Genomic DNA, 24,365 nt, shown 5'->3' with positions numbered 1-24,365 from the left:
GACAGACATTTATGCACCAATAGTCGAATGCTTGATTGGTATTGACTGCAACAACTAAAAAGCTTATTATACCACTTAGGATCAGGCCGTTTTCTTTTATTTACTGCAGCACCTCAGCAGCACGGTTGATTTTGAAATTGGGCAGATATTTTTAAGAGGTATAAAGAATTTTTTTTTGTGTTTTTCTATAAAAAAAAACCTACAAAAATAAATTTTTTATCAATTTCGTTTGTTTTTTCCTTATGAAAAAATCGGAAATTGCAAAGAGACCTGTTTCTTCTTAAGAACATATCTTATCTATGTTTCAATTAATTTTTCATACATAGGTAGTCGGTGCAGAGCAAAGTTGTCTCAAATCATAAGGGCTTCTTATCAACATGCCCTCTAGCTTCAAATTTCAACAACTATCAAGCTTTCTTCAACAGGCGCACTAAATTTCTCTCCAGAATTGTATTTCGACGTGCGCCACCTTTATTTAAATCAATGTTCTGAATACGTCTTTGGTTTATTAATTCTTAAAATTTATAAAATTCTCAAAGGTGGACATGGAAAAAGTATAAATAAATAAATATTTATAAAAAAAAATCGAAAAAGACACAACGGATCGACACAACACGACAACATTGACAGGACATGAACCCGCAGCGGAGTTTTCAGGTCTTAATAATGTCTTTGAGCCGTTGTTTATTTTCTGTATATTTTATGATATATACTGCTTTTGTCCTTCTTTTCTCTATTTTCCAGATTCTGTCCAAAATATTGAATCGCCATCGATGCATTTACGATTTGTCTTTGGATAACACTGAGTAACAAAAAAAGATTTTTTGAAAATAGTCCAGGGTTTTCCAACTGAATTAGACTAATATTGACGCCCTGAGTCCGAAAATTCAATCAGGTCAGGATATTAGAATACTGTATCTCAAAAAGTTGACCTGATGCAGCAAAATCAATGTGATATTCTAACTCAGGACACAAAAATTAGTCTAAATCAGCTGAGAAACCCCAGACTATTTTTTGGCTGTCACCCAGTGTAATATTTTCATTTCTTTAAATTTTATGAAAATCAAACCATGATGTTAGACTTAAGGCTATGATCATTTAGTATCCGGGCACTTCATTTCGGCGATAGCTAGGTTACTAGAGCTCGGATATGCAAAACTTTAGTAGCGTTGTGTTGGTTATGAAAAGGACTATCTTGCTTATTTTTGATAGATTTTTAAGTTAACGTGTGTTTGAGATATTTACGATGCGAAAAGACATGGTAAAAATGATTTTGCACAAATTTGCTCGTTTTACTCATTTGGCGCCTCGAAAATTCTTCATTGTTGACTTGAAAGCTCATGAACTATTGATTTTTTCTGATTTTTTTCGAACCAAATGGTTAAGAAGTATAAGGAGCCACTCTAGGATCCAAACGAAGTTCAAACCAACATTCGGAGTGCATCCCTTGAACTTAAATATGGTAAAAAGTCTATGGTTATTGGGGATAACTGAATGCAGACCTCTTAACTATGCAGTAAATCCGTTCCCGACATGCAAAAAGTGTTGCCTGTGAAGTGGACACCCAGGAATTAACTAAAAATTAGCAGTTTCATGGATCGCAATTAGTGCAACCGATTTTCACGCAATGTGACAGATGTGTTCTGATGGACCAAGAAATTTATGTTAAACCCGAATTTAAGAGGTCAAATTCATCGAGATGCCTACTCATGAAAAGGTTCCGACCAGATTCCAATTGGTTTTTACAGATGAATTTGTGTAAAATATCATGATTTTGAAAAGGTTTAGCTTCTGTGGTAAAAATAATAGATCAACACATGGCTGAAAAAAGTGTGCAAAGACAAAAACTAAATTTTATCATAAAGTAAGAGTGTTTCTTGTCATCAACGATAAATTATTTTTTAAATATTTTTACATAAAATATCATAATAACACCTTCATTTCCTCCATAGAGAGTTTTTCGCTCAAATGAATAGTTTTTAAAATACAGACGTTTGAAACTGCCCGGATACTAAATGATCATAGCCTTATATGGATGAATATTGAGGCAAAAGTGTGATCACGTGTTCCTTTATACCTTCGTTCTAAAATTTTGAATTATTTTGGTGTCGTGATTTCATTCCTTAAATTAAAACGGGCTCAGATGAAGACTTAGTATTACGGAAAACAAAGAAAACGAGGCACCCGCCTGTGGTGGTTTTGCTTATAATTTCCCCCCTACGCGATGCGTGCTTCCACCAACCGCTAGCAGCATCCAGGCCAATTTAAAACGCTCATTTGTAATAATATTATCATTTGATAGCGCAGACGTGGAACACACAAAGACGCATCAATTCATAAACTCTGACATTCTTCGCTTAAAAGCTTGGCTCCCCCATATTGCGTTACAATTTCCTTCTTCGTCGTCCCAGTAGAGGTGGCAAACTTCCGAGAAACATTATTCGCCATGCTAAATCGAATTATCAAATGGCTGCTGGCTGGGGGTCTTTCAGTCGTCTCGAGATGCGGCAAGGCATTGGGAAAATTTTATTTGTGCCAGTTACTGCTTTTAGGAACAGTGAGCCCGTTTTTCGTTGGGGAATTTTTATTTTGGCCCATTGAATCGTGCCACCCAAATATCTAAGCTTGTCGGGTAAAAATGACGAAAATAAATTACTTCCTCATTATGGTTTGCAGCGGAGAGAAATGTTTTTGGTTTCCTTCACATCTGGAATTATTCCGGGACGGGATTTTTCCGCTGGCAGCCTTTATGATAATAAACATTTCCAGATGTGGATTAGGAAAACGACGGCAGTGATTGCGTGTAACGTTTACTTTGGCAGATGGAGATGTGAGCATTTGCGGTGCCTGAAATCATCTACCTTAAGTGCTGAGAAAATTTATTGAAATTTCAATTTACCATGGCGATTTTTTTTATATTTTTGAAATAAAAATCAATTTTAAGTCATACAAGAAAATTGAAAAAAAAAAAGTTGTTGAAAGTCTGAATTTGAGCCGTATTTTAACTGTGTATCCTAGTTTTCTGAGGAAAGATTTGAGTAAGTACCAGATGTAGCCATGGATGGCCAATTTTTATCGTGGGCCTTCTGATTTTTTTTAAATATCATGTCAGAGAATACCTATCATTTAAAGCATTAGAAAGATTTGAGAATAGTTCCAGCATATAAAATTCATATAAACAACGGTTGCCAGATTGCCCGGTTTTATCTGGGGTTTTTCCGAATATTCAATACAAATTTGACAAAAGTCCAGTCCGGCCCGGTTGCCCGGATTTCATTGAAAAAGCCCGGATTTTGTCCCGATTTATTCACTTTATTTTTTAAAACAAAATCCAACTTTAAAATGTTAAATTCGCGAATGCGAATAATCATGGGAAGTTTATTGAAAGCCTTGAATGAGATATGAATAATCCTGCCTGATGAAAAAAGATTTTTTTCAAGTTTGTTTTTCTTCATTTGTGTTTAGAAACTCCTGGATTTCAACTGAATTTGCCCGGATATTTCTGGAATTATTGGTCGACATTTTAAAATCAAATTCCCTGATTTCTGCCAGGTTTTAAGATAAAATAGCCCGGGTTTTTTCCGGCACATTTACGTGCTGAAAAAATCTGGCAACCTTACTTTAGAAGCTTGTCAGATTGCCCGATTTTACTTGAACTTGCCCGGACATATAATACAAATTTTTGGAAAAGTCCCGTCTGGCCCAGTTGCCTGGATTTCAAAAAAAATTCCGAATTTATTTACTATTTCAGCGTAATCTTACAAAAAACAAAATAAGGATTATAATTATTTCTGATAATTGCTTCCCAAGACGTCCAAATTTTCGAGCGAGTTTTATGAAAATAATTATGACCAGTTTTTGGGTAGCCTTAAATATGATTCGAAACCTGATGATGTGTTTTGATATTTTCAAGTGCTTTTTCCCTTATTTTTTGATGAATAATTCCTAGGTTCGGCTAAATTTGCCCAGATATTGCTTGGTTTTTGGATTACAAATTTGGAAATCAAATGCCCGAATTTCGCATGGTTTTTAGACAAAATTACCCAGATTTTCTCAGCCCAGATACGCGCGCATTAAGTTCTGGAAATCTTACTATAAAGCATGGGTGGCCAATATTTTCAACAGACGGGCCAAATTTTGGATATGAGATTTTCTCGCAAGCCAATCAAGACATTTTTTTTTCAATATTCAAGGGAAAAACAGAATAAGCTATTTCAATGAAAAATTGCTGCTTAAAGTACAGGTTCATCTTTGCAAAAAACTTTGTTCTATGCACTTTTTTCATGAATTCTTTCAAGCGGTTTAAACCTTTCATTATTTATTCCATAAATAAAAAAAATCATCGCTCATTTCCAAAGTTTTTAAGTTTACCTGTGAAAAATGTTCAAGTGTTTTAAATTGAAATAAAAAACATTAAATGGAATGGAGTTATTGAAAAAATTTTAAAGTTTATAAGCTTTCGACATTTAAAAGATTATTTATTTAAAGTACTTCTAAGCACGGACCTTCTGAATTCTTTCAGGTTAAATATCAAAATATACCCTTTTTTGCACTCAGAAAAAAATAAAGCGGAATTTTTCATGATATTTAAACACGTTACCAATGCTAAGCTTTTTAAATTTGGTTTGATTTGCATTATTATTGAAAGATGTAAAATTTTGATAGATTTGCGATGTTTTAAAAACAAAATTTTTAAAATAATATTTTTATTATGATGTGAATGTGATTGGAGAATTTTTAAAGTTTGAAATCATAGCCCATCATATTCTTGAAAAATGTACGCCTTAGTATTAAGTAAGCTAGATCTTTTCAAAGAAACATGAAATTCCACTAATAACCTATGTGAGTGTGTGTGTTTTGAGTTTGTTTTAAAAATCCTGGAGTGATTTCATTTAAACAAAATTAGGATTTTTTGAATAGAACAAAACTATGAAAATTAACTCTTATTCTACATGATATATGTGATTTTCAACTGAATGTGTGTAAAAACTAATTTTGATAAAAAGCTGGGTTATGGAAATTGGATTTACAAGCAAATTTTCAATTTTTTGATCTCTTGAATTCCTCAACAATTTTATGTTGGTTGTAAAAATCATTTAAAAGCTAAATCTTTTTCTAAATGTTGAACCTGCATTCTGAATCTAAATCTTGAACCTTAATTCATGAATTGAAAATTTAATCTGTTCCTAAATTTCTATACAATTTCTGAAATGTACAAAACAATTCGATTCCCGAATCTTAATTCTAGATCAAAATTTTATGAGGCAATTTTCAGAGCCCTCAATTTTGAATCTTTTTTTTTTTTCAAATTCTGTAGTTCTGGTTTTATTTAAATTAAGGTTGCCAGAATTTTTTCAGCACGTATCCGGGCTGGACAAACCGGGCAATTTTTATATAAATACGTAGCAAAATCCGGGCATTCGATTTCCAATTGACGACCATATATCCGGGCAAAATCTAGGCAAATTTTGTCAAAACTCAGAAATTCCTCAACAAAAATCAAGAAAAAAATGAAAAACAAAAATTTTTTCATCAAAACAGATCGATACATTTTGAACCGTATTTCAGGCTTCCAAAAAACCTTTCATGGTTATTTTTATAAAACTTGCTCAAAATATTTCGTTTTGGAGGTGTTTGTTGTTTTTTTTTGTTTAATTTGCCAAATAAAGTGAATAAATCCTGGCAAAATCCAGGCATTTTTCAATGAACAGGCGGGGCTGGACTGTTCTCAAATTTAGTAACAAATATCCGGGCAATCTGGCAACCTTAATTTAAATTTATTATTCAAAATATTTATTTTTAATCTATCACTAATCACTAATCACTAATCGTACTTCCACAGCCAGAACTTATGTCTGAGTCCCAAAGAATAATAAAAGTGTCTTATCATTCTTCTTGTCTTTGTCCATATTTTTAATAATTTTAACATAAAAACATTAAAATGATCAAAAACATGAATTGGTTGGGCCTACCATGGAGCAGAGAACGCAGAGACATCTGGAACACAGGAACAGGAAGAAACGTGGACCACCAGTACCATACGTTTCAATAGGGCAGTATCGTTGGAAGCATGCTAAGAAAAATGCTCCGTGATGAAGAAACCATGCGTCAGGTAAAGGAACTTCGCCAATCGCTAGGGCCATTTGAAAGGGTTGGAAATGATTTATTTTGTACACGGAAATCCCAAAATCTCTCTGGATTTCAGTGTACAATCATTTCAGGTCACCGACCAAGGTTAAAGCGCCTTTACTCGCTCTTGAAAATAAAAAAGAGAAACGGAAAACATTAGTAGTACATAAAACCCTCCGTGGTCTGTTTAGAGCTCGGAAAGTTTTTCCAAAAATTACCTTTGAAAGTTCTCATCAAATAAAAATTAACCTTATTAGTGGATCAAAAACATTTAAATGCGAATCTATTTATCAAAGGTAACACTAATAATGTATTCATACAAAATTGGACATTTAAAAATATGCGATGTTATACGATTCATATCATTGGATCGATTTCAAAGTGTTTTTTTTACTGTCAACATAAATTGTAAAAGTTTAAATTCAAATAATGTTCCAAAGAATTAAAAATGTTTGATTAAAGTTTAGCTCCGGTAAATGCAACTTGAAATTCATTTTATTTCATGTAAAAGTTTCATTATAAATATGCTTTTAGATCTATTATGCTATTCCTACACATTGATTTAATAAAAATGTTATGTAAAAATTTTTAAAATACTTTTTCGAAACATTAACACAAAATTACCCAAGTATTAGAAAAATTCATGTATTCTTTTATGTTATCCAAAGTAAAAACAATTTAATTTGTACAATAGATTCACAAGTGATAGAATTAAGAAACCACCTACCTACCCCTAGCAATTGAATCCACCCCCGAACTAAGACCAAGCCCACAAATGGTTGCTAAACCTCGAATCGAGTACATTAAGCAGCATATCTATCAACCCATCATCGCACCAACAGTCGCTAACTTGATTCGAGAAATAGCATTCGAGCAGTAGGTTATTACAGGATGCGTTTATGTAGCAACCTGGTAGAAACGCAGCCGGTCGTCGCTATGAGAAAATAAACAAACACAAATACCAACCTGGATGGCAGCAATGGGTGCGAAAATCAGTAAATAGTTAAAAACGCAACCAATCAAACCATCTAAAATACCGACCGAAATAGAAACGCCCGGTGGGCTTGGTCTAAGTGCAATATTACGCCAGCCGTAGGCGAATTTTAAAAAGTCAGTGAGTGCTGCGATTAAACGCAAACGACTGTTGGTAATTGTAATTGAGCATATATGTAAATGAAATTTTTCATTCGAAGCAAAAGTCAATATTTCTTCACGTTTTTATTCTCAACTTTACACATGCCCGCCCATTTAGAAATTCAACAATGAATAATTGGAACGAAAGAGAAAAATAATAAGAACGTCCTCACCAATTTCTGCTAGTTTCCGCACTTGCTGCTGACTTCATTCGGTTTCAAAAATTTTGTCACTTTTTATGAGCTCATTTCTCAATAACTTTATTAACTAAACATGATTTCACTATCCTGCTTGAGCATATTATGTGGAAGAGATTTTGTTCAGCTCCCGACAAACAGGAGCACCTTTTTCCTGTTCGTTTCAACTTATATTCTCACTTCACATTCATAAGAGACCTGAACATATTTTTATCATTCCCGATGTAGCACTTAAAAGACCACTCTCTCACGTATCGAAAAAAAGGAAACAAAACTGTCCCGTTCGCTATCCCACCCAACTACTTTCTCCATTTTCAACAATTCTGCACCATCAAAATTAAACTTTCTTCGTCATTCAGCCCGTGCAAAAAACTTCCTGGAGGAACCGCACTGAGCAACGATAACAAGTGAAAAAAGGGATTTCTTATTTAGCACTTCAAAATATTTATTTTTAATCTATATAGCAAATCAGCTTAAAATATGAATTTAAAATGATGAATCTTAATCTAAAATTTTAATTTTTGGATCGCCATTTAGAAGCTTTAATCGTTTGAACTTTAAGTATGTTGAGAACTTAAAATTTGTATATCAAACAAAATTTTTCTATTTTCATGTTCGGAAAACTATTATCAAAATATTTAAAATGCATATGATTTTCGAAATAAATGATTCAATTAAAATGAAATGCAAAATCAAATTTGAACCATGATTTCAAAGCAGCGTTTCATTTCCATTTTCTTATGATTATTCGAACTGAAAAACAAGTAACCTAAACTGGATATAGTAGAAATACAGTTTTGCTTATAAGAATATTGAACCAGAACCTTCGAAATGGGTTTAATTTAATTCAAAATTTAATATTGAGACCTGAATTTTGACGAATAAGTGAGCGAATTTTGAAAAACTGTAATTTCGAACATGGGATGTTTTTTTGAGATTTTGGCATTAAAAAAAAACATACACCGTCTTAGCCGATTTAGGCTTTACAGACTGAATAAATGATGTGGACAACTTAAGATTAACATTTAACACCCAGTACCGAGATGGGAATCGAACCCATGCCGTCAGTGGACCTAGCGATTACCGTCTTATCACGCTAACCACTCGACCACCGAGACGTACTAAGGCATTAGTTTTAGTCTAGATTTGTTCTCCTGAAAAACCTTGCACTATTATCATGATTTGATTTTGTATTTAATATTTTGAATGTTGAGCTGAATTCCTCGCATGCATTTTTCGGACCCTCAGGGGAGGAGGGGGGTTTTATCCTCAAAAGGTTCTGTCGAAATAATGTTGTGAATTATTTTTAAATCATGTATAAATATAACAAAAGTTAAATGATTTTTGAAAATGTTATTTATAATTTTCAAAGGTGTAGCAAAGTATATGCATATTGAAATGGGTTTCTGTCTCTCCGTCTGCTTGTAAAGAGGGGGGTATTTAAAATATATTTTTTTTTGCATAACTCAAGAATTAATCGATCAAGTGGAATAAAATTTGGCATGGTAAGATATTTGAATACGAGAAATGTTTCCTTCCGCTCTATTATTTGGTACCCTTCCCGCTTTTACTATTAAAAGAAAGAAAGGGGGAGTGGTCTTTCATACAATTTTGCATATCTCGAGAAATAGTAGAGCAAATGGAAGTGTATATGTTCACGAAAAAAGTTTGATGAAATTCCTGTATTCTAATGTGGTGATGATAAGGGACGTAGGTCAAATATCTCGAGAAATTATCAAGCGAATGGATTCCAGATTGTCAGGATTTAATTGGATTACCCAAATTTTCCAAATTAAGTTTGAAATTTATTGGTTCGGCCTGGTTGCCCGGATAGCGTGGAATAAATTTAAGATTTCACATTTTTCGTAATATCACACAAAAACTTTGTTATTTTTTTGTAAGTTTTTATAAAAGTTGATTGCATGACAGTTTTTAAACTGGAAGAGGGCTTTAAACAAAACATTAAGAACAAAAAAATTGTTTTGCTACTTTCCTCTTGAAATTTTCTGGATTTTTTTTAATTTGCCGAATATTGTTCGGATTGATGTTTTAAACATTCAAATGCCTGAATTCTTCCAGGTTTTCCAAAATACCGTTGGATGTACAGACACAGAAATGGTTACCCGGAAATATGCGATAGTAAAATATGACTGTTAATTCAAGAGTATCTCTTGACTTAGATTAAGCTTGCCAGATTGCCCGGTTTTATCCGGGTTTGTCCGGATATTTGATGCAAAATTTCGAGAAAGTCCGGTCCGGCCCGGTTGCCCGGATATCGTGAAAAAAGTCCGGATATTGCCCGGATTTTTCCACAATTTTCACAAAGAAACCAAAAAAAAATTCAAATTGAAAGGAAAATAAACAGCTATTCTCGTGAAAAAGGGAAATTTGAGATTGCATCACAAAAGCAGTAGGTATTTAAAAAAAATTTCATTGAAAGTACGTTTATTTGGCTCAAATATTTAAAAATATTAGATCTAGTACCTGGCCATGTTTAATCAAAATCGATTAACGTGATCAAAAATGGAAATGAGGCCCAACAGGCGATTGCATTCGTTTTTGGACGGATATTTGTATAAAATATATCATAATCAATGTTTTTTGAGTTTTTTCTTTCACAAATCGAAACATTTACACCAAAAATGTTGCTACCTTCATTCTAGCTTTGATTGAAAAAAGAAAATATTCAATTAAGAAGAGATTCTTACGAAAGAGCGAATATAATACTCGCTTCAAGTTTATGTGTATTAAATTTGTGTATCAACTGTTCTTGCAGGTAGTTTCGGAAACTCTGTTCTACTTATTTTCAGCTATGTTTATAAATTTCTATGTCCAAACAAATTAGGAATGGAATTTTTATTAATGACCAACATTTTTAGTGAAAACTTTTGGATATTTGAAAGAAAAATCTCGAAAAACTATATTCCGATATTTTCCGTCCAAAAGCGAATAAAATCACCTGTTGAACGATAATGAACCTCATTTCCAAACCAGTTCCATTTTTGGTCACGTCGATTGATTTTGATGAAACTGGGCCATGTACTAAATCAAACATTTTTAAATATTTTGGGAAAATTTAAAGTATTTTCTATTGAAATTTTCTAAAATACAGCTAATTTTGAGAGGCCATCCCATTTTTTTCTTTCCTCGCAAAAAGCTGTTTTTATCAACCAAGACAAAAATGGCAGCTGGTCAAAGTTTAGAGCTAGTGCGCTGCTTCGCGCGGTTTCATTTTTTTTTTTTAACGCAACGCAACGAAATTAAAATATCCGATGAAGACATTTGATTTTAGTATATTTTTTGAACTAACAACGAAAATTATTCACTTGAAACAACGTTAGTAAAATTTTTAATGAGTCGCAAATAAAACTCACTTGGGTACAATATTTCCTCTGCCATTTTGCTTCGAAAAACTGCCGAAGCTCATTACATGTTCACATGAGCGTGATGACTTTTGACTCCTTTTTCTGGCTGGCAAGCGACGGCTGTATTTAGTCAGCTGGATGCCATCTTCCACTCCCCTCTTCCAAAGCAAATGAAGATAATTGCGCGTGCCACCATCCCCAATGATGACAGTAAACAGCTTCGGCAGTATCAAAAAAGTGCCACCCACCCAGCTGAGAGCGATTTAATTTATGCGAAATACTAATGAAGGGAAATGCGAAAACACATTCATCGAGCAGAAAAACAACCACCCACTCACTATAACACTAGACTAGTGCAGCACAACTTATAAAGCCAGAGTCACCATCAGTAGTGGATGGAGAAAACGTCGACCACTTGTTGGCATCTGGCAAAGGTCGACTCTTGAACTCGATAATTTGGTGGGAAAACTTTTTCACCCCCTAAGATGAAGCCATGCAAACAAGTTCAACTTTTAATTACGTTTCATAAGTACTCAAACTGCAGTGAGTGAAAGAAAAACTTTCAGAAGTTTTGTTTCGAAAAACATTCGGCACAGATGAGCCAGGACAATAAAAGAAATCATTTGTTCAATCAGTACTTTAAAAAGCTATAAAAAAGTGACTGTTATGAAAGTTTGTCGAATTTTCTCTCAAATTATTTTTTTTTAATTTTTACTTTTGAGTTATGATAAAATGACTTTTTTCAGGATCATTTGAGAAACATTTGCTCGAATTTTTCTAAGTATTCCTCTACATCGACCCTCAGTTGATTATCCTTGAATAAAAATCGGGACTGATGAATCCCATAGCTGCGTCAACGTCAAACTTGTTGACAATCGATTCTCGATTATTCTTCCGGGAAACGAATTCCCAAAATCCCTTCAGGCGGCAGGATAAGTTTTGGCTCATTTCAGAGCGCACTGTTGACTGTTTTCAACCTGGCGCCCAGAATTTCTCTAACAGGATGCCTTTTTTGAAGCAAGACACCACCATGGGGTTTTTGGAATAAATTATGGCCGGACCATCGCATCCCGCTTAGGGATGTAGTCCGGAAAATTTACCCCTACGAAATTGTCCGTTGAGCGTTTTTGGGGAACCTTTTCAATAAACCATCTGTTAAAGTGGATAATGAAGGGACTAAAATTGGTTTATTTGATGGATTGATTTTTTTATTGCGGTTTTGATTGAATGATGATAATGAAAAATGGAACTCAATTTGTTTATTTTAAAATACAATCGCCTTTCTGAATAACTTACTGTTAGATATATGAGCTTTTTTTCAACCGTCCTGGGTAGTGATACACTTTCAAGTTGTTGTGTATGTATGATGTAACAACTTCAAGAAGTATCAAACTTAAATTTTGAGCTAATTTCTGAATAAACGAGTCGTTTACGTCTAAGAAATCATTAATTTTGATAACAATGATATATAGTAGCTCTAGGATGAAAATTTGTATGGAAATTAGTATAGAAAATGACGGTTATAGTGAAAAAAAATTCATAAAAAGCATCATGTAGTTAAAAATTAACAAAAAATGTCGAAAGTTGTGAGATTTAAAAACATTAAAAATGGATAGAAGATCTCAAAATTATTTTCTAAACTAATAACTTAGAAATCACATTTAAGAATTTAATTCGAACGGGAGCACTGCACATAAGAACTGCCAAAATAACTGAGAAATCCAGAATTCCACAAAATTTTGAGTAAATTTTCACCACCGAATCTGTGTCTCAGAACACAGAGTTTTAGCAATATTTACATATTTCACCGAATTTTATAATTTTGGATTTTTTTTCCAAAATTATTTTTTTTATGTCAACATATATATAGGATTATTTTCTTTGAATTGGAAAATATGATAAAATTGGTAATTAAAGTAAAGTAAAACGTATAATGTGGCAATTTGAAATAAATTTTGATTGAATTTTTTAAATGAAAAAAGCATCACAAAAAATTGTAACAGAATTTTTGGTTAATTTTCCTTTTCGGCCACCTTGTACCATACTAGAATTGATGTACATATTGATGCATTTTTTAACTAAATGTTGAAATTGAAACTTTTTATAAATGCTGCTATTGGCTCATGGATTTCTTAAAACTATTTTTTAAATCTTCAGGTACATGAAAAAACTTAAAGAAATTTACTTCAAATTTTATTTAGATGAGCTCAATATTGTGTTTTAAGACGACCTCTCGTCAGCTCAATTTTTAAGTGATCGATTTTTCTGAATTCGAAATTTCATAAAAAATCCACATATATTGTAAAAAAGCTTCCAACCAGCTGAATAAATTGTGAAAGCAGAACATCAATCATTTAAATTGTTTACAACTCCGCACTTTAATACAATATCTGTTTTTCAAAAACTACTTTGAATTCATTAGGGCCTGCTTTTCTAACCGAGCAAACAATGCCGAAAAATATAACTTTTTGATACTGTTTACAAAACGGTGCTGAAAAGTGCTTCTTTTTAAAACTGTTTTTTTTCTAAAGAAAAAACTAGAATCTGATTCTTTAGATTTAAAAACTCGATTTCGGAGATTATTTAACGGTATTGCAAAAAAAAAAAAAAAACCAAAAAACGGGTGCAATGTTGTCTCCAACACGAGTTCTCCTGCATGAAAACTGAGCTTCATTTTTTTCTACTCAATTTGAACATCACGGACTAACTGCAAAGGTTAATAAATTATACACTTTTGGGCACATGGAAAAAGATTGACTTCTATCATTGTTTTTCTTTACTCTGCTATATTGGTGCTTAAATGCAGCAGTGTTTAGAGAAAAAAAAGTGTAATCCATTCGAACCAAAAAATTGAAAAAAAAATTATACTGGATTCATCAATGCAACAAATTATCTAGAACTTTGGGAAAACAGGGATCAATTTTTCAATTTTTGCATCAAATTTTGAGTAAATGATTGGAAAGATCTTGAAAGGCCTGAAAATTATATGGCCGGCCTTCGGCCAGAGCGAACAGCAGAAACTAAATCTCGAGTTATTCATATTTTTAATCGTTATACCGAATACGATTGATTTAAATTAATTACTTGAATTATTAACTATTGATTCAAGCTTAAAAACATCAAAGATTTTTTTCCTAGTTGAAAATATTTGCATATAAAGTTCAAGTGTGTCGAAAAAATGCTGATAACGGACGTTCAGTTTGGTCTGCTCGAATCCCGACCATATATAATAGAAAAATAAAATCTCTTAAAGAAGTTTAAGTGCTCTTTTTTTAATCAGGAAACAAATATTTCTGAAATTTAACTTAACTAACTCTCACGAAAATGATTCTAGTTCATCTATGCGTTCATGTTTCGTTCTAGCTTTTGGAGCATATAAACTTGAAATTACACGTTGTCAGAAAATGTAAAAGACAGCAAATTGCTAAATATTTCTGAAAAGATAAGATGAAAATAAAACAAGGGATCAACATTTTTTATTCTCCCCTTTATATATTATTGTAAATGGATTTCTGTCTGCTTTTTTGTTCCTTATAGACTCGAAAATCAAATTTGGCGTGGGAAGTTATTAGGGCACGAGAAATATTTCTATTATTATTTGAGACCCTTCCGTTTTTCCAGAAGGGATAGAGCAAGAGGGAGGCTCCTTCACCTCTGACAATTTTCTGCATAACGCAAAACATAATCGAACATATGGAACTAAATTTGGCATCACATGGTATTAGGGTACGAGAAATGTTTCAATGAATATTTGGCACCCATCCTTCCATCCAGCAGTGACGAGAATATAATAGGGAAGGAGGGGGATTCCTTACACCATAGCCGAATAAATAATGGAATAAATGGAACCAAATTGTGCATGGGAGGATATTTGGGTACGAGAAATGTTTTAATGGTTGTTAGAAACCCCTTCCTTCTTCCAATGAGGAAATGAGAGAAAAGAAGGGAGCATCCTTATAGTTTTTTTTTGTGTAACTGTAGGAAAAAATCAAGCAATTGGAATCAAATTTGGCATGGGAGGGTATTTGGGTACTAGAAATATTTCCCTGAATCTTTGGCGTCCCTTCCTCCTTTCAGTGGAGAGATAGGGAAAGGGGGTTCCTTTTACAATTTTTCTCATAACTCGAAACTTATCAAGCAAATGGAAAACGAGAAATATTTCTCCGATTATTTGAGACCCCTGCTTTCTTCCATGGAGAAGTAAGAAAAGGAGTAGTGAGGCTTCCATACATTTTTTAGCGTATCTGAAGAACAATTTGAACAAATTGAATAAAATTTGGTATCGGGAGTTTTTAAGAACACAAATGGTTTCTAACGATATTTTGTGCCACTCCTTCCTCCCTCTGGGGAGATAAGAAAGGGGAACCTTTGCATTTTAGTTGCATTACTTGAGAACTAATCAACCAAATGGAACCAAATTTGGCATGGAAGATCATGTGATTCGAGGAATGGTCAAATGATTGACTGAAACCAATTCTTTATTCTATTGCGGTTATAGGAAGGGAGAAGGGAGGCTCCCATACATTTTTTGTGCAAATTGAGAACTTATCTTAGAGATCGAGCCAAAAAGGATAGAGGAGCTCTAACACAATTTTGTAAGTATAACTTAAGAACTATTTCGAGCGAATGGAATCCAATTTGGCATGGGAAGGTATTTAGGTGCACCATAGTATCTTATGAGATGATGATAAGTTTTAATCGCCGATAAATTAATTGATTTGAGTATGTTCATTGACACGTGCGGCGAGATGAAATATTAGGTAGAAGAATTTTGCATAGGCAAGCATCAGATAAGCTTCATAGGATGAAGTTTGGGTAGGTGTTGGAGATTGTAAGTCTAGGGCATTTTTGTATTCGAAAGCATGAAAGTGTGGTGGAACGCCTTTGCCGTACAACAGACTACTCTGTATAGGAAGCGTGATCGACTTTTGATTACACATTCCTAAACATAGCAGGCCAGTTGGATTGTGTACTGTGAATACACAATCGGGCTGCCCGGATGGCATCCTCCGTACTCCGAAAACCGAACTATTTGTCGGATAGGCCGTTCACACTTTCGGTGTTGAGCTGGATCCTACTCTGGACCACCTTCTCCAGCACTTTCTCCAGCACCTTTTCAGCAGTATCCAGAGACATATCGGGCGATATGCTGATGGGTCACCTGGTGTCTTGCCCGGTTTTGGCAGGAACACCAATCGCTGCCGCTTCCACACGTCTGGGAAGACCCTATCATCCACGTACTGTTGCAGTGATGACCGGAACATTTCAGGATGTTTCATGAGCGCGGCCTTCACTGCTACATCAGGGATGCCATCCGGACCTGTAGCTTTGTTCAACTGGAGGGACTAAGCGATGTCGCGCGGTTCCTCCGGCGAAATCTGCTCCTCTTCACTCGTATTCCAATGGGACCCTCGGCCATATAACTTCCCCGTGTTATGGAAACAGCTCGTTGACGATCTCTCGCAGTTTGTTCGGACACGATTCCTGTGGCGCACCTCCGCTCCGTGTCTTGGACATGATAATCTTGTAAGCGTCGTCCTAGGGGTTGTCATTGGCGTCTTCGCAGAGTTGCCTGAATCCTGTCTTCTGCTCGCCTTGATTGCCCTGCAGAGGGCAGACCTCTCTGCATATGTTGCCTAGCCCGTAGGCAGCTAGTACGCAGGTCCGCGAATTCCGTCATCCATCAGTAGACTGGTTACCGAGTATCCTTCCGCTTGGCCCTTCTTGTCATCGCAGCGTCACATGCGTGTGTGAGAACCCTCGTCAGGTTTTCCGCGGACAGGTTTTCAAAGTTCCGCTCCCAGTTTAACACTTCGACAAAGACGTTCCGGTCGAATTGTGTTGTCTTCCAGAGGCGAAGGTGACGTCAATGATGAGCTCGCTGTCATTCCTGTGGTAGGTCCTTGTATCGCCTGCATTCCCCAGGTCTACATTCAATTTTTCCAGGGCTTCCCTTAGAATCTAGCCCATGGGGTTTGTAAGGCGACTATCCCATTCTACGGCCTACGCGTTGAAGTCCCCGCCTATGACAACAGGGCTCCTGCCCGTGAGACCTTCAACGATTTTGTCCATCATGATGCCGAACCTCTCCAGAGACTGCCATCCGAGGTCCTGCGATACGGGTCTGCCACTAACGCCACGTCCGAATTTACCTCAAATGCCATCTGCTGCAACAGCTGATGTGCTGAGTGGTAGTGGTTGAGGTTGAGCTGAACCGATTCTATCCCCGCCAAGGTGCAGCCTTCGCCTTTTGAAAGGTGGGGTACCCAGCTTACATGAAATCGTAATAGATGGCTGTCTGGCAGATAGAGCAGCCCACCTTGAGCCGCCCACACTTGAGTGTTGCCGCAACCGGAAGTTTCACGAACGCCACCTGTGTCCCGGATTTGGGAGGCCATTCCAACGTCCTGAACGAAATCTTATCCGTTTCGAACTTACACAGATCCTTCAGCGCTTCCTTGACCTCAACATCCGTGGCTATCTCATCGAGGTTTTTAACCCTGATGGTAACTATCTCCTGGGTAAGCGCACTATATTCCGCGCTTTTCACCGTTGAGCTACGTCGGATTTCGAGGATCATATCGTTGAAACGTGTTAGGCGGAATCTTCTGACATCCCCTCCTAAGCCCACCAGCCTATTGCTTGTCCTCATCTGGCGGAGGACAGTGGCGTAGGAACCTTCCGGTGTCTTCACCACCAGCGCCTCCCCCTTGTCCCTGATCCGGTTGGGTTTGGGCTTGGACTTGGGTTTGGGTTTGGGGCAGTTGGCGCTTCGGGAACTTGGCCTTTCCCTTCGATTTTTTTTTCGCCCGGATTCTGCCGGACCTTAGGACCCCGGGCACGTTTTTCAGGGCTCCTGGTCTCGTCTCTCCTGGAGACCCTCTCTTTCTCTTGCCGTTTCCAGCAAACTCCTCTTCGCAATCTGACGCTGACCTTCTTTGGTCGAATGGTATCCGCCCGCAGAGGGGTCAACACGTCTTCGCGTGCATTCTTCCCACACTCCGGTGCGGTGAGCAGGCTTACCACTGATTGGTTCGCCTTAACGGCGGTAATGGCGATACGTTGGCGAGTTTCTCCCGCACTTCATTTTGTATGTTAGACTTCTTTCTAACACAGTCCACAAGATCCTGCATGTCTGCCATAGCCACCGCTAGTTTAGCATGAGTCTTAGGGTCCCGAAGCTCCGGGGAGCTTAGGAGTTCCTCGACTGCCTGTTGGACTCCGAAGAAGGGATCTGCGTTCCCTCCTGCATCTACCGGCGTCCTCACAGGATAGGCGGGTTGCCTAACCGGCGAGGGCTTTAGCCCACTCCTGACGAACGGATTAGAACAATCGTCCTTCTCCGCCTCGCTCACATCCATCCGCGTTTCGTTTTCATTATTTGAATTCATGACTGATCCCACGAGTCGCGAGGTAGGTATATGGTTCACTGCGTCAGTGACCTGCTTAGCGCAGCAAGGACTGGAATACTGTGGGGCGATTGCTGGTGCCCCACAGACTACCGTTTGGGACTGGCGTGACCTTCCAGGCACATCGCCACGGTTCAGCTTTACACCTTCACCAAATGTTCGGTTTTCGATAGATGTTTTATGTTCATCGTCCGAGTTCGTTCGCAAGGGTCTTCATGAAGGGGGATGTAGTTCTCTCGGCCGTACATCTGCGGTAATGCAGACACGTTTCCACTCTGCTCCATGGGGAGGTGGAACTACTTCGCAGAGCAACACCTCATTCTCCTGCAACGCCTTAGTAAAAGTGTACCTCATTGAACATTGACTAGCTCCTGAAGAATCCAAGGTTTGTATATAGGAGGTGTTACCGTATGTCAAGTTTCCGATTCTGCCATTTTTGCCATTTTGGTGTTGCAACTGCGGAACTCATGGAGTTTGTCTACCAACAAACCACAGAACAGCTGATCAAATATTCTTATGTTTGTAAACAAACTCATTGCACTTCTCGCCTACTTACTGTGGTCGGAGAACCTTGTGTTTCTGAAAATCTAAACGGGTTTGCAAAAATGATACACGAGTGTCCTATCTGCTTGTCTGTGTATAAACTGTATGAAGACAATAAATTTTAAAAATTATAGCAATCGATACCAATTTAAATCTAAAATTTTGCCAATATTGTTTAAATAGGGAAAAAACGAGTTTTATGGTTTTTATATTTGCTAATCGAATTTTAAATACAGTTTAAAAGTTGGTAATGTATAACAATAAAGAATTATGATAAACATTTTAAACAAAAACTTAGGCTTAGGCTTAGAATCTTAGAATAATTTTTGAACCTTTGAACCAATTAAGGAACATTTAGCTCATTTTAATATCATTTTCCAAATTTTCTTTCTAAACATCTAAGCTTATCCAAACATTAAAAAATCCTTGGATAATGCCACACATGTCATAGTGGGTCACTTATTATAACATCTCAATACTTGTAAGATACAAGCAAACAATATCTAATGTTTATTGGAATCTAGAACGTACAACAACTACACATAAAGCCAAAAGCAGCTGATTTGGGTCTTTAAATACTACATTGGAGTAAACTCCACAGTAAAGCATATTGATCAAATACTTAACCCATCCCAAACTGTTAGAGGTTCAAAATATTGGAAAAAAATGGAATGGTCGTATTTTTGAGCCTGGTAAAATATTGGTCCTAAATTAACATTCACTCCTCCACATCTGCAAGGTCTAAAACAAAAAATCTTCAAAATGCTTTGCCCTTTCATCCCACCCACATCGACGCGTCAATTCAAGTTTCGGATTCACCCACCACACTACTAATTTGACAGCATCCCTCAATGCCGGGAGCGCCGAAAATTTACTGCTCATATTACCAGAGAGTTGTAAAAGGATGCTAACCCGTTGTTTTTTTATTGGTCTTCCCTTCTTTGATTCACCCACTCGAGCAGCAGCACGTCAATAAATCTTCCCGATTACACCGAGAGCCAAAACCACCGCGATCCGGTTCGGAAATTGCTTTAATTTTCATAAATCTTACTGGAGCATCTCCCAGTACCTGCTGCCTAAATTTAGGCGCGCGCTTGAAGTGGCGCCATAAATTTCCATTATGTTTGCCATCATTTTCCATCATTAACGAGCGGGAAAGGGCGAGCCCACAAAACCTGGAAAAGTTGAAGAATGAGGAAAGGGTATAGCGATATGATGAAACAAGTTTCGAATCCTTAAATAGAGTGAGAGTGAGGTCCCATTGACAGCATTAAAAACGGAACCTACTCTTTTTGGGTAGCAGTTTTCCCCTTGAGTATCTGGTATGTAAATTTCACACTCAATTAGAAAAGGTCTGCGAGAGTGTTAAGGTGTGCGTGGGAGGAATTTTCTAATATTTCGCTCAGTGACTATCATCATAACCCTCTAGAAGACTAGATGGACGCCCGAAGCGTATGTGTGCAATCTTTCCTGCCCATAAGATGGCAAACTGGCGTCTAAAATTGAAGCAAATGTTCCGGAAAAACTGGTTTCCCTCCCGTTACGCTTTGAATCTACCGGAGGACACCTCATGATTGCTCGTTGAACCGTTTAAATCACCCGACTGAAGTGTCGACTCACGTATTCTCCATTACTTTTAAAGCTCGTTGAGCAATTCTCGAGAAATTCAAGCCTCTGAACCGTATATTTAACACACAGTTGTAGGTATACCCAAACCCAAACCAAATCTTTTTCCTTTTAACTCAAAAAAAAAAAAAAAAAAACTAAAGTTAACGACCGGTAGCCACTCGGCTAATGTTTTATGCACCAATTTACAACGTATTTTTTTCTCTTTTCTTTTTCTACAATTCCTTTCGTTTTCGTCTCGGTATAATGTCTCACTTTTGACCATCATCATCATCATTGCCGTCATCATCACGACGATATCCCGTGTCGTGGTAAATAAAAAATAATCCCAAAAGGCTCGCTCCAAGCTGCCGAAGAAGCGCCGAAGAGTCCTGCCGGTGGAGCAGCCTAGAAGAAAAAGGGACCTGGGGGCGGCAGCCAATCGAAGGATGAACGCGATGAAGCATCAACATGCCACCCACCCTGCCACCGGACATCCGGCCATCTTTAAGGACGCTTTCGGTGGGGCGAAAATCGGTAAGTTCACGATACATGGGAAAAGCTTTCTGCGGCTTTCGGGTGAGCTTTTTATCCTGAGCTTTGAAACAAGGCGAAGAGATATCCTAGAAGCTTCTGTATTATTGATAACGGAATTCGTGAATTGAGCTTTTCAATATAACTTGCTATAAAACTGCGTTTACAGAACTTTTCAGTCGTTGAACGCCGAAGACTTTCTCGGGAAAATGGTTGTTTTATAGGATGGCACAGTGGTAAAAAATCAAACAATTAGGTTTAACAAATTTTGAAAATTTGAATCAGAGTGTAATCCTGTACTCTTAAAGACATGATTTTTCTTATCAGTTGTAACAATTTGCTAGTAACAAAATATAATCTTCAATTTTTTTAAAGAGTTGATGAAGACACCTTCACTAGACCGCTGCGAAAAATGACATTTGGCTCCCATAGGTTTTTTCGATGTCTTTTGGGTCACCAAACATTATTGTTAAATTTGAGATTTTTTGGTTGATTCCTGAATTAGCACAGCGCGTTTCAATTTGGTATGGAAATTTGTACGGAAAAAGAAATTTTTGCGTATTAATTCATCCAGAAAATAAAAAAAATTGAAATAAAGTTTGCTTTAATTATTGGTTCTGCCTATTCTTAAGCTTCTTCTTTTAGTAACATGAGAAGAAGCTTAGTTTTTCATAAAAAAAGTTTCACTTTTTCAAAATAAAATATCTGAATTCAATGAAAATTATTCAAAAGTGGCAGGTTTTACTATCTTGAGCTATCACAAATTAAACGAAATTTTTCGTCGAAGTTACATAAGTTAGTCAACAAATTAATTGGCGATGCCAAACAGTTTTTTACGATTTTTTTATTTTCATCCTACGGTTAAAGAGGTCGTTAATGAGCAGTCAAAAACGCTTAAATTAAAAAAAATATATTTTGATTTTTTTTTGCATAACATCGAATGCCTTTCCTGGGGTAAAAGTTAGGATTAAAGTTTGTTTAAATAAAATAAACTGCGAGAATCAAGAAATATTTAAAATTCAAACATATATTTTTAAGAACTTTCAGTACATCTCTGGCGATTTTTGATAGAATGAGTTTTGTTTTCCCATACAAATTTCCATACAAAATTGAAACACGTTGCGCTTATTCAGGACTGAATAATTTTCTTGCAAAATTTTTATTGCTTTTTGTGGCAGTAAAAACAACAACAAAAAATGGAAGGTGTAAAAATGTATAAATTTGAAATTTTCATTCAAAGCTTGCAGCGGTAAAACCTTCACATGGAGAAAAAAATCTTTTAAAGTCAATTATGTATCTTTAGTTTGAATAAATTAAATTATTTAACACCCCCTTTAACAAAGTTCTTAAATTTCAGATCAATTTACACGGCCTTATTTCAGGAATAGTTGACTGTAGATACTCCAATCGGTTTGATGCTTTTTCACGATAATATTTTAAAAAGGAACAGAAGGACGGTTCTTGAAAAAAATATCACAAAAACATTTGCCCCCCTTTCGGTCATCGCTCAGTAGTTCAAATTCTCAAAAAGCTGGTAAAAATCTGAACCCGACTTCTACACAAAATTTGAAAGATAAGATTTTTTATTTTTAACTCCAAACAATTAAAAAAGGCATCTATATTTTCAAAATTTAATAGATGTCTATACCGAAGTTATTTATCAAAATATATTTAACAGTTTTGAGATTAAAAATTTCCTCAAAACCATTATCTTATAAGGTTTCACTCAGTTGAACACTCAAAATTTGATGATAAAAATATTTCGATTTACTCTGTTTATATTTAAAAAATATAGGTTACGCTCCCGATCGCCGTGATTAATTCTTTAATTGTGGATAGGTGAAAGCCCTTTTAAAAACATACCTTAAAATCAGCTACTAGTTTTTGTTATATTTCGAATACGATAGCTTTGAGTAGATAGCTGTTTGGTTCAAAAATGAAAATTTTATTTATACAGAATAAATTGAAGCAAACAATGCACAGTGGTCCAGGACGGAACTTTGTCGTGACAAAATGAATAACGAAGATACTAAAAGAGATAGACAAATGATGTATTCAGCAAAAATGCTCTTCAAACAATTTGACTGAGTATTCTTACTTTTGTGAATAAACTCAAACAATTAAAATGTGTTCAAGTCATTTGTATGAAATAGAAATTCGTACATTTTTGTACTTTAACTTTTTAAACTATCATATCTCGGATTTGTCCAAACCAAAAAATTATTTTATAACGGAATTATTTCGTTCAAATACAAGTTATTTGATTGTAAATTTTGGTAGATAGGTTATTTTTAAGACTCGAGAATAGAAATTCCAAAATATCATAATTTTCAATACAAATTAACACATTTGAATGGACTCAAACGATAAAATTTTACTTTTACACGAAAAATGGGGATGTTCTCTATCACAGGGTCGTCAAATGTGTGAATTTGTATTGAAAATCAAAAAATTTTGGATTTTTTTTAAGTTTGAAAAATAACCTATCTCCCAAAAGTAACAATCTAATCATATGTATAAAAATGGAGGCGATTTCTTTGTAACACCATCACGTATCAATGGTCGGTCGGTATTAAGTGAAATTCGGTGTCCGAGGGTTTTTCGGGTCAGAGATGGTTTGTATAATAGTTTCAAGAATCTCACTTTTTATGGAAGGAGGGTCTTCATAGAAAATTATTTCTTTTCCACATCTTATACATAAAAATGAAGGCGTTTTCACTTTTTAGTGGTCGGTCGGAAATAAGTGAAATTTGGTATCCGCGAGTTTTTCTAGTCAGAGATGGTTTGTATAATAATTTCGAGCTTGTTACTTTTTTGGAATGGGGGCTCCTATACAAAATCAACTATAAACGGGACAAAACTCGAACAACTTGAATACGATTTTCATGAAAACCGACTCAAGAGCACGAAGAAGTTAAAGAACTGTAAACATTTTCCAACGATTTATTAAGTAACGGGTAATACGAAGTTTACCGGGTCAGCTAGTATTTAATATTTGAACTAAATAATGCCATCATAAAAAATTGTTTGGTTTGCACAAATCCAAGATATGACAGTTTAAAAAGTCACAGTTTCAAAAGTACCAAAACCGTTGGCGTTTGCTACAATTTTGTAGAAGTCATTTTGGCTCTATCTGTTCACTGGAGAATGTTTTTAATGTGTAAATTATGCAAAAATGACACACCTTAATATTTGATTTAAGATTATTAACGCACATGGTTTGATGAATATTTTGGCTGAAGACACCATTTATGTATCTCTTAAAGTATCTTCGTAACTAATATTGTCACGATAAAGTTCCGCCCTGGACCACTGTGCATTGTTTTCTACGTTTTATAGGTAAATTAACAATAAAACATCAGTTTTAATATTCATGCAACTAACCTTCAGCAATTTTCTAGCCTTTACTTTATTTTAACAAAAATATTCATGAATAAATTTAAGAAAGA

At 35.7% G+C, this 24,365-nt stretch overlaps 1 protein-coding gene across 1 annotated transcript in view; it reads left to right on the top strand.

The window, feature by feature from the left end:
* The window catches only part of LOC129741144 (potassium voltage-gated channel protein Shaw-like), a 178,145-nt gene that overhangs the window by 141,693 nt on the left and 12,087 nt on the right, over positions 1–24,365 (top strand). Inside the window, exon 10 of the mRNA XM_055732851.1 lies at positions 20,739–20,919. Coding sequence (XP_055588826.1) covers positions 20,739–20,919 — 181 coding nt within the window. The remainder of the gene's footprint in view (positions 1–20,738; positions 20,920–24,365) is intronic.

This window comes from Uranotaenia lowii, chromosome 2 (genome assembly GCF_029784155.1).
Source record: "Uranotaenia lowii strain MFRU-FL chromosome 2, ASM2978415v1, whole genome shotgun sequence".
NCBI lineage: Eukaryota > Metazoa > Arthropoda > Insecta > Diptera > Culicidae > Uranotaenia > Uranotaenia lowii.
Note: the sequence above shows the minus strand (reverse complement) of the source record. Positions and strands in the feature narration are given on the sequence as shown.